Source organism: Gobio gobio (assembly GCF_949357685.1).
Source record: "Gobio gobio genome assembly, chromosome: 25".
Lineage (NCBI taxonomy): Eukaryota > Metazoa > Chordata > Actinopteri > Cypriniformes > Gobionidae > Gobio > Gobio gobio.
Genome location: NC_137121.1, coordinates 26,136,409 through 26,148,660, shown reverse-complemented (window position 1 = coordinate 26,148,660; position 12,252 = coordinate 26,136,409). Strand labels below are relative to the sequence as shown.

The window sequence follows — 12,252 nt, the reverse complement described above, 5'->3', positions numbered from 1 at the left end:
AATAATAAGAAGAATAGCCAGTAGGGGGCTCAACATCTGATTAATGTCCCAGAAAATTTGGGGTGGTCTCTTTGCATGTGTCCTGTGCACACTTGATGACTCCATCATCCTTGAAGTGTGAAGTCATATTAAAGCAAACAGCTGCTTTCCATGAGGCAGTGAGAGGGTGTGATGGACCGCTGGAGTCTGAGGGCCCGTCTGGCTCAGTGTCTGTCCACACTGAAGCACCTGTCGCAGGTCAGGACGACACACACAGGACGAGTACCTGCAGTCCGAACGGACAGCTCTTCCGTACGGCCCTTCAGTGAGATTCCTGGACAATGGAAGAACAGTGTGGCGAGTCTCTACACATTCTGGAAAATGGATGGCCTCAGGAATATCCACCGGATTATGGTGCACAATTTCAATACGTTTGGTCCCATTTACAGGTAAAACAACACTTTTTTTAAAACAACTAATGGTTTGTGCCATATACAGGTTTTCCATGGACATCTGGATATTTCAGGAAAAATTAGATTTCCTGGAAATGAATAAAACATATTAGGGCTGTCAAACAATTAATCGCATCCAAAATAAAAGATTGTCTTTACATAATATATGTGTGTGTGCTGTGTATAATTATTATGTGTATATAAATACACACACAAACGTATATATTTAAGAAAAAATTGCATGTATATACTGTTTATATTTATATAATTTATCTTATAAATATATTTTTCTTAAATATATACAAATATGTGTGTGTGTATTAATATACCCATAATAATTATACACAGCACACACATATATTATGTAAACACAAACTTTTATTTTGGATGCGGTTAATCGTTGCACATTTAGATTTCTTTTTGAGATTCGTTTTTTTTCTCAAATTTTTTTTTCTTCCAGTAATTACAGACAACTGTTCATAGAAATGTATTGGTCAAAGGCAGTCAAAAACAATTCTAATCATTGTATTTATATTAATTTTATACTACAAAAAATGTGTTTAATGACGTAAAAAGTACGAAAATCCTTTTAAAATGGCTGTTTTTCAGACAATTTGTTAAGGTACAAATATTAAAAAATGTATTTCTTAGGGTTATTCCATTTGACCTAAACAAAATGTGCCTTTAAAAAGGTAAAACTATTGGATATTTAAAATTAAAATAATAAACCATACAGACCTTGACATGCAGTAGTGAAGCATTTTTGTCACATGACAACAAAATGGCTACTTGCATGTTGGTTACACTGGACTTATTGGGTGCGCAAAACCTTTTGCTTATCTTTCTTTTCTTTTACAGAAACAATAATACAAATTGTCCTCATGTCTTTTTTCATTTTACAATCATTTGTCACCTAAAATTCTTTACACCACCGCACATATGTATGTATACGCACAAATGTATACATAAAAAAAATACTTTTAATTTAGAAATTGTCGCATAATATTCTGTCTCTCAAGGGTTCATGGGAACCTGTTCATCATGAGGTGTATTAAAGGGATAGTTCACCCCAAAAATACAATTTTGTCATTTACTCACCCTCAAAAATGTGCTGGTCCTTGACTTCCATAGTATAGAACAAATACTGCAGTATACTGTAAAAAAAATTATATAATTGATAAATTATGACAACATTTATTTTTTATGGTGCTTTTATGGAGTCAAATAATTTTTTCAAGTCAGTTTGATGTAATTGAAATGTTTGATGAAATAATGAAATGACTTAAACATTCAAGTTGATTGTATTAAAAAATAAATTTTTGGGTGAACTATCCCTTTAATTGACCTCTTTGATGATGAACAGGTTCCCATGAACCCTTCAAACACAGACTATTATGCAACCTCTAAATTAAAAGTATTTATGTATGTGTGGTGGTGTAAAAATACATATACATTATCCCTTTGAAGTAATTTATGTATGTATGAATATATTCTAATTTATATTTAATTTACTATATAATTTATATTTCATTTTATATTTAAAACTTGAATAGCCTTTAATTCTGTATAAAAATGACCCTTATACAGAAACATCTGAACATATAACATTATAACATGTCTGGTTGAACAGGGAAAAAGTTGGATACTACGAGAGTGTGAACATCATCAAGCCTGAAGACGCTGCTATCCTGTTCAAAGCTGAGGGTCATTATCCCAAGAGACTCCGGGTGGAAGCGTGGACCTCCTACAGGGACTACAGGAACCGCAAATACGGCGTCCTGTTAAAGTAGGCAGTGTCTTTCCAGATCTGCTATAAACTACGTTTACTGGAATGGTAAAAGATATTGATTTGTTCCTGCAGAGATGGAGAGGACTGGAAATCGAATAGGATCGTTCTAAACAAGGAGGTGATTTCTCCAAAGGTGCAGGGGAACTTTGTGCCGCTCCTGGATGAGGTCGGGCATGACTTTGTGGCTCGTGTCTATAAAAAGATTGAGAGGAGTGGACAAAATGAATGGACCACAGACCTGTCCCATGAACTCTTCAAGTACGCACTGGAATGTAAGTTTGACACCATCAATAACAAACACAACTCTCTTGTTTTATTACACTGCAATGTGAAAAGTAATAGAATAATCAAATATATTAATATTAATGATTTCTGAAGGATCATGTGACACGTTATATACTACTACTACTAATATTAATAATGATATTAGTAATAATAATAATTTAACATACAGTGTAAAGTTTAACAGCTGAATTAGCGAATAAAACAAGGCTTTTTCCATACTTAATAAACCAAATGATGATCTGAGACAGCGAAAGAGAGTAAAAGAAAGTTATATATGATAGTGTTGCCAAAATGTTTAGTACTTTTTTTCTTTTTTTTACATAATTTACATTAATTTAACTGGTTTTTGACCAGTTACAAATGATTTTTACAGGGATAGTTCACCCAAACCTGAAAACTCTGTATAATTCTTGTGTGTAAGTGAAGGGGATTTGAAAGCTTACCCTGTGTGTTTCTCTCAGCCGTGAGTGCTGTGTTGTACGGCGAGCGTTTGGGTCTGATGTTGGACTACATTGATCCAGACGCCCAGCACTTCATCGACTGCATCACCCTCATGTTCAAGACCACCTCGCCCATGCTGTACCTCCCTCCGGCCCTGCTCCGCCGCATGGGGGCCAAAATCTGGAAGGACCACGTGGAGGCCTGGGACGGCATCTTTAACCAGGGTAACACGACACTGGTTGCATAGAATGAAATTCATGCTGGTCTTTTTGCCGGGAAACACTTCAGGCCCCAATATACTCATTGTTAAGTTCCTCGTTTAGGGGTAAAATTTCACGTGACACGTGACCAACGTTATACTGTTAGCAAACATCCTGATGCCATCCATGCTACTGAGAGCGAGGTTTAGATGAATGTGTAAATATGTGCTGCGTGCTTTCCTTTCAACAACAAAATAAACACACAACAAAAATGACAGCGGTGAGAAAACAGCAGTTGAGAAAATAGCGATGTGGATGTTTGCACGAGCGCTGCAATTCGGCACTCTAGTAAATTTATGTCACATTTATTTATATAGCACTTTATACAATATACAATAGATTGCTTTAAAGCAAGCATCTTAAATCTTTCCCCGGCATTGACGGAAATTTCAGTGTTTTCACTGTTAAGCGGTAGGGGCGCTATTACACATCTTCTGAAAGAGTACTCAATCTCCAGATTAAAACACAGGTGAAAAAGAAGCAGAAACAGGCAATAGCATATGCAATCTGATGCATATGTAAAATAACACAATTACCAAAATAAAACAGCATATAAATCATAACTGCCTAATGTTACTGAATGAAATGTTGACCCAGGACGAGCTATAGGACTGTGAAGCAGTAGGGGTGTTGATAGACTCAATCTACTCCATCTGTGTTTGATCATCATTCTGAATCTGATCTGGATGTAGTCTTTGACAAAAACGTGATTTTTCTCAGCTTTTTGTTGAAAATGTAGCTTTTTTTAATGAAACTTACCCATATTTAAGTGTTGATAAAAAAGGAATGCATGAAGCTAGAATAATATTTTTTTGTTTAAAAGCAGAGGGTCTTTTGATATATTGCATGCTCAGATATTCATACAACAAAATATTTTATGGGCCATTACATTTTTGGGAAAATTATCAAAAACCCTGACGGTGGCTGGCAACTTTTTTTTTTTAAATGCTGGCGGGGAAAGAGTTAAAAGCTGACCCAGACAGCAATATAGTGTAGATCCAGATCCAGCCCACATGTGGTACACGTGGAATCCACATGTACACTACATGTGCTGGTCATATAATTAGAATATCATCAAAAAGTTTATTTATTTCACTTATTCCATTCAAAAAGTGAAACTTGTATATTATATTCATTCATTGCACAGACTTATATATTTAAAATGTTTATTTCTTTTGATTTTGATGATTATAACTGACAACTAAGGAAAATCCCAAATTCAGTATCTCAGAAAATTTGAATATTGTGAAAAGGTTCAATACTGAAGACACCTGGTGCCACACTCTAATCAGCTAATTAACTCAAAACACCTGCAAAGGCCTTTAAATGGTCTCTCAGTCCAGTTCTGTTGGCTACACAATCATGCGGAAGACTGCTGACTTGACAGTTGTCCAAAAGACGACCATTGACACCTTCCACAAGGAGGGGAAGACACACAAGGTCATTGCAAAAGAGGCTGGCTGTTCACAGAGCTCTGTGTCCAAGCACATTAATAGAGAGGCGAAGGGAAGGAAAAGATGTGGTAGAAAAAAGTGTACAAGCAATAGGGATAACCGCACCCTGGAGAGGATTGTGAAACAAAACCCATTCAAAAATGTGGGGGAGATTCACAAAGAGTGGACTGCAGCTGGAGTCAGTGCTTCAAGAACCACTGCGCACAGACGTATGCAAGACATGGGTTTCAGCTGTCGCATTCCTTGTGTCAAGCCACTCTTGAACAACAGACAGCGTCAGAAGCCTCTCGCCTGGGCTAAAGACATAAAGGACTGGACTGCTGCTGAGTGGTCCAAAGTTTGTTCCTTGATGAAAGTAAATTAAGCATTTCCTTTGAAAATCAGGGTCCCAGCGCCTGGAGGAAGAGAGGAGAGGCACACAATCCACGTTGCTTGAGGTCCAGTGTAAAGTCTCCATAGTCAGTGATGGTTTGGGGTGCCATGTCATCTGCTGGTGTTGGTCCACTGTGTTTTCTGAGGTCCAAGGTCAACGCAGCCGTATACCAGGAAGTTTTAGAGCACTTCATGCTTCCTGCTGCTGACCAACTTTATGGAGATGCAGATTTCATTTTCCAACAGGACCAAAGCAACCAGTACCTGGTTTAAGGACCATGGTATCCCTGTTGTTAATTGGCCAGCAAACTCGCATGACCTTAACACCATTGGAAATATATGGGGTATTGTGAAGAGGAAGATGCGATGACCCATCAATGCAGAAGAGCTGAAGGCCACTATCAGAGCAACCTGGGCTCTCAACACCTGAGCAGTGCCACAGACTGATCGACTCCATGCCACGCCGCATTACTGCAGTAATTCAGGAAAAAGGAGCCCCAAATAAGTATTGAGTGCTGAACATGCTCATACTTTTCATGTTCATACTTTTCAGTTGGCCAAGATTTCTAAAAATCCTTTCTTTGTATTGGTCTTAAGTAATATTCTAATTTTCTGATATACTGAATTTGGGATTTTCCTTAGTTGTCAGTTATAATCATCAAAATTAAAAGAAATAAACATTTGAAATATATCAGTGTGTGTGTGTGTGTGTGTGTGTGTAATGAATTAATATAATATACAAGTTTCACTTTTTGAATGGAATTAGTGAAATAAATCAACTTTTTGATGATATTCTAATTATATGACCAGCACCTGTATGTTGTTGTCTGGGGAGAGTCTGTTCTTTCTTTTGATATACAGTTAGGTCCATATATATTTGGACACAGGCATCATTTTCATACTCTTGGCTCTGTATGCCACCAGAATAATATTAAACTGAAACAACCAAGATGAATTTGAAAGTGCAGACTTTAAGCTTTAATTCAGGGGTATCAAGTAAATAATGTAGGAACTGCAACCATTTTTATACACAGTCCCCCCATTTTCAGGGGTTCAAATGTAATTGGACAAATTAATATAATCATAAATAAAATGTTCATTTTTAATATTTTGTTGAGAATCCTTTGCAGGCAATGACTGCCTGAAGTCTGGAACCCATGGTCATTACCTAAGACTGGGTTTCCTCCTTTCTGATGCTTTGCCAGGCCTGAACTGCAGCTGACTTCAGTTGTTGTTTGTTCTTGGGATTTTTCTGCCTTTAGCAAGTGAAATGCATGCTCGATCGGGTTGAGATCAGGGGATTGACTCGGCCATTGCAGAATATTCCATTTCTTTTCCTTAAAAAACTCCTGGGTTGCTTTTGCAGTGTGTTTTGGATCAGTTTCCATCTATAGCGTGAACTGTTGATTTGGCCACTCCTAATGTTCCTGCCTAATAATGGCCAGTTTGACTTGCATGGAGAGCTCCTTTGAACGCATGAAAACAGTGTCAGTGTCGCTTTCAATTAGAATTACAACTTCATTTTGTACTATAAAGCGGCTTGTGTGTTCATGTTTTTATTCGCGAACGTCCAACCTCGACAGACCGAACAGAAGAAATGAACCAGAGAAGATTTCCACGTTAAAGAAGGCGGATCCTCAGAGCCACACTCATACATGTGCCAATGGGAGTTTGAATGTGTTTACCAGCCGGAGTGAACTTTTCTCAAAAGTTTGGTTTCGGACTCCCAGAACAAACTCTAAACTAACTTGGAGCCCTATAATACACCTGGCGCAATGTGACGCAAGTGTTTTTTGCTAGTTTAATTTTCACGTCCAGCGCCACATTGTTTAAATAGCAAATGCACTCGTGCCCATCTGTTCACCCATGGGCGTGCTGGTCTGAAAACGAGGTGAGTTCATGCGCATTGTTGGCGCGTTGCTATTTTGAGGCAATGGCATTGATCAACAAAAACCTGGTCTAAAGTCAATAGTGCAGTTTTTTTGTGTTATTTAAAGGGCACGTTAGTAATATGCGCCTATAGGTGGATGCACAATGCGCGTACACTCTGATTATTACACACAGGGATGCGCAGCAGCACACATTGTTAAATATTAAAAATAAAAGGATTCCTCTCTGGAGAAGCATTCAGTCTTTCCACTCGCAAATTCCACCATGTAAATAGTGAATCCGCCATGGTGCAAGCACAACTGGCTTTTAAAGGGGATGGGGGATGAGACTCTGATTGGTTTATTGCACGTTACGCCCAAAATACACACATGACTCATTAAGAAATTAGGTACAATCCTTTTGGACCGTGCGCCTGGTGCGGTGACCGATTTTTCCGTCTTTAAACAAGCTGAAGTTGATTCGGACACCTAAGTGCACCTGCGCCATGCGCTATGATCGTCAAAATAAGGCCCTTAATTTTGGCCTGATTTTGTTGGAAATTCCATCATGCCAGTTCTTCGATTTCACTTGAAGTATATTGCGGCCTTTCCTCTTGAAACATCCACTGATTTTTCATCTCAATGTGGTTTCTCCAAAGCCGACCGATGTATCCAGAATATCTACAGACAGTTGAGGAAAGATCCAGAAGCCAGTGGGAAGTATCCTGGTGTGCTGGCTAGCCTTCTAATGCTGGACAAACTGTCCATCGAGGACATAAAGGCCAGTGTGACGGAGCTGATGGCTGGAGGGGTTGACACGGTGCGATAAATAATCTATAATTTATGCACCCACATGTCTTTCCACACCTCTATGACTTTCTTCTGCAGAACGCAAAAGAAGATAATTTAAGGAATGTTGTGTCCATGTAAAGAAATTCAATGGGGTCCAATGCTGTTTGTTTTGGACCCCATTTACTTTCATTGTATGGACAAAAACATTCTTGAAAATATCTTCTTTTGTGTTTCACAGAAGTAAGAGAAAGGCATGACTGAGTAACTGATTGTATAATTTCATTTTTTGGTGGTATTACAGAATATGAACAGAATATAAATATTTTCAAGGTTGATGTATTGGGATATTTTCTGCATTTTTATGTGCGTCAGACGTCTATCACACTGATGTGGACACTCTATGAGTTGGCCCGACACCCGGACCTGCAGGAGGAGATCCGGGCGGAAATCTCGGCTGCTCGGATCGCCTCTGAAGGAGACATGATGCAGATGCTCAAGATGGTTCCTCTGCTTAAAGGAGCCCTGAAGGAAACTTTGAGGTATATAAACAGTTCACTCAAAGATATCACAACATAAAAAACCTTTCTGTTCAAGTACAGGGACTTTTATTTTTCAGGGGTTGATTTTTATTAAATCTTTTGTATTTTTGTTCAAGGTTAAAGCCACTTACTAGTGGCTTGTGTGTGCAATTCCACAACTTTCGAAAGAGTTTCTAAACATACAGTATTATAAGTGATAGGCTTTTTTAGAAAGGAAAATTAAAAAGATAAAAAGAAGAATTGGGGAGAATCAATAAATTATGAATAATTTTCTAAAATTGTGTGAATATGTAATCATGTAATCGATAAAAAAATAACTGTAGTGTAATTACAAGTAATTTAAAATGTAATATAATCCAATTATAAATACTTCATTTTTGGAATCTGATTACATAATCCAGATTACAAATAATCCGTTAATACCCAGTACGTGTGTGTGTGTGTGTGTGTGTATATGTATACTGTATATATGTATAGAGAGAGAGAGAGAGAGAGAGAGAGAGAGAGAGAGAGAGAGAGAGAGAGAGAGAGAGAGATTTATATCATAAATATTTTTACAGTGATATAATTATAAACCATTTCAGTATTTAAAGAGGTCATGAACTCTATGGTTTTATTGTTCTATAATGTTTCATGGGTTGCACTTATAATGTTAGTCTGATTTTTACATAAAAATTGTCATAATTTTGAACTAAAAGGCATTTTCCTACCCTGATTTTAGCCTCTGATTTGTACACTCTGTTTGAAGGGGCATGTCTGCTGTGAGATGTCAGTGTAAACGCCTACTGCTGTGATTGGCTGACATCTTTGTATATGAAATAACTAGTATTACATGTGGAACTCTTGAAAACTTTTAGCACATTTTTTATTGTTACAGCTCTCAAGGGTAACTGATGTGTTGATTATAGCATTATATTGAGATCTATGGCATTATATTCAGATCGTGGCATGAAAGGTTGCTGTGATGAGTATGTTGACCTCATGAATGCAGCGATCTCATCATTGCAACAGGATTTCTGCACACTAATGAATGCTTTCATCATAATTAACAGTGCAAACACAATGTAAATAAGAGATTTGTTGATTATAACGAGAGTTTTGGCACACAAGTCCAGAAACTCGCACTGTTTGATTGACAGCTCCAGTGATTGCAAGGGGAGCATTCTTTGATCTGTTTCTATATATAATTTAATCATAGTTTGATTATTTTCATCCTACTTCGAGAAACAATGTGAAGTTGACTGTTTAGTCACTGTTTTGATTTACTGACACATCTGACTGTACATGAATCATTACATATCAGAAATCACTGGTCACAGATCAGGTATTAGGATTAACAGTTACTTATATGTTGTCGCATTCCTGTCCATATCGTAAAAGTCGGTTTGCAAAGCCTGCGGCGAAATTGCGACTGATTTACGAAAGAATCCACAGTGAAATGTACCAAATACAAATAAATAATGCTCAACTGAGACACTCGCATTGTTGAAAATAAATAGCCACATTCCTAGCATTGGGATCCTTTTTTTATTTTTAGTGCTGTGATCCTGTATCTCTTTTCTATCCTCGTCATCTCACTAACACGCCAGTGGGGGGCGGGGCCAAAGTTGCAATGATGAAGTGGGTGTTGGTTAGATAGAACAATTATTTCACAACGAGTCGTTCGCTGGGCTTGGTTACAATAAAAGCTGTTTTTGAACTAACAAGGAGTTTTTAGTTCTGAAACCTACAGGATATTCTTATACTATGATGACCTCTTATATCAAAAGCTCAAGGACTATTTGATTTCTCAGTTCATGACCCCTTTAATGAATGAAATTGATTTGTCAATATTTACACAAATTACAATGTCAGTTTCACCACAAGCAAAAATATTGACACCAATTAAGCTTTATCCATTAAAGGGTTAGTTCACCCAAAAATGAAAATTCTGTCATTAATTACTCACCCTCATGTCGTTTGACACCCGTAAGACCTCCGTTCATATTGGGAACACAAATGAAGATATTTTTGTTGAAAGCTGATGGCTGAGAAAGGCTTCACACAGGCCTCCATTGGCATTCAGTACATTTACACTCCCAAGACCCATGAAAGGCACTTAAAACGTTGTTACAAAGTCCATCTCACCACAGTGACTCTACAATAATTTTATGATGCGACGACAATAGTTTTTGTGCGCAAAAAATAATCAAAATAACACCTTTATCCAACTTGTTCTTGTCTTCCGTGTGTGCCTCCACGACGCATGCGCGAGAATATGACGCAGATCCGGCGTTCGGACACATGACCCAGAAGCGATTTGTTTACAAGCAGAGGAAGACGCGCGTATCTCAGCTGTTGAATTCTACATTGATCGTGCTTTAGGTCTCGGCGTAGTTCTCAAAATGGGCTTAAGTGTGCATTTCATGGATTCCCGAACCCCGGCGCTACATCATATTCTCGCGCATGCGTGGTGGAGGCACACAGACTTTGAAAACGACGTTTTAAGTGCCTTTCATGGGTCTTGGGAGTGTAAATGTACTGAATGCCAATGGAGGCCTATCTGAAGCCTTTCTCAGCCATCAGCTTTCAACAAAAATATCTTCATTTGTGTTCCGAATATGAACGGTGGTCTTACGGATGTCGAACGACATGAGGGTGAGTAATTAATGACAGAATTTTCAATTTTGGGTGAACTAACCCTTTAAGCTTTTTCTTGTACAAAGTGGCGAAGAAACACCCAGAAACAAAATAACAAATATGACTAGCATTTGGCTTTACCATGTGTCTAAAATCATATAATTTCTTTTGAAGGTTACATCCTGTAGCAGTGAGTCTACAAAGATACATCACTGAAGACATCGTCCTTCAAAACTACCACATTCCAGCTGGGGTGAGTGAGAATTTAAAGAAATTACTGAATTCATTCACAACAAACTGAACACAAAACAACTCTTCTCATGTCTGTCTGGATCAGACTTTAGTTCAGCTGGGTCTGTACGCTATGGGTCGTGATCATCGGGTCTTCCCGCACCCAGAGCAGTACCGTCCCTCCCGCTGGGTCAGATCCCAGAGCCACTACTTCAAGAGCCTGAGCTTCGGGTTCGGCCCACGCCAGTGTTTGGGCCGCAGGATCGCCGAGACAGAGATGCAGCTCTTCCTTATTCATGTATGTGCATTTCTAAAGTGATGAACATATCCTCTTAAGTGGCTAAATAACGTTCGGCTGATTTTCTTTCTTATTTGTTGTTTTGTCATCTTGACAGATGCTGGAGAACTTCAGGTTTGAGAAGCAGAGGCAGGTGGAGATCAGGAGCACATTTGAGCTCATCTTACTGCCCGAGAAGCCCATCATGTTAACCATCAAACCACTGAACACCAGCAGATAGCAGAGCTGAAAACAGGGAAATTATGTCGAGGACTGAACTGGATGCAACACTGAGCTTTAGGGACAGCAAACAATCCGTCTTTGAGATGTAATATCTGTCAAAAGATTGGACTCAATTTAAGTTTTTAATGATCTTAGAGGGATTGATCTGTCATCATTTACTCACGCTTATGTTGGTCCAGACTTTCTTGCTTCTGTGGAACATAAAAGAAGATATTTTGAAGAATGTTCAAAACAACATTCAACCAAAAAATTGAATTTTTTTTCAATATATAAATTGTGTTCCAACGTTTGGAGATGAGTAAATAATGAAAAAAATATATTTAATAATAATAATAATATTATATATATATATATATATATATATATATATATATATATATATATATATATATATATATATATATATATATATATATATATATATATATATATATATATATATATATATATATATATATATATATATATATATATATATATATATATATAAAACAGGGATATTAATATAACTGAAACTAAAACAAAAATAATAATAAACATTCTCGTTATTCTAAATAAAATAAACATTAACTGAAATAAAATAAAATATAAAAAGTTGTCGAGGCAACATTTCTCGTTTTTATTTGAGCTTTTATCGTTTTATTTATAAAA

The 12,252-nt window shown here is 37.4% G+C and overlaps 1 protein-coding gene across 1 annotated transcript; it reads left to right on the top strand.

The window, feature by feature from the left end:
- Nucleotides 1-171: 171 nt before the first annotated feature.
- Nucleotides 172-11,599, top strand: cyp11a1.2 (cytochrome P450 family 11 subfamily A member 1, tandem duplicate 2; the record flags this gene model as incomplete). Its single annotated transcript, XM_079809127.1, has 9 exons — nucleotides 172-428; nucleotides 2,062-2,217; nucleotides 2,293-2,492; nucleotides 2,967-3,170; nucleotides 7,560-7,720; nucleotides 8,065-8,231; nucleotides 11,025-11,103; nucleotides 11,188-11,379; nucleotides 11,477-11,599. The coding sequence occupies 9 exons, from the start codon at nucleotides 172-174 to the stop codon at nucleotides 11,597-11,599; spliced, it is 1,539 nt and encodes a 512-aa protein (XP_079665253.1).
- Nucleotides 11,600-12,252: the final 653 nt, after the last annotated feature.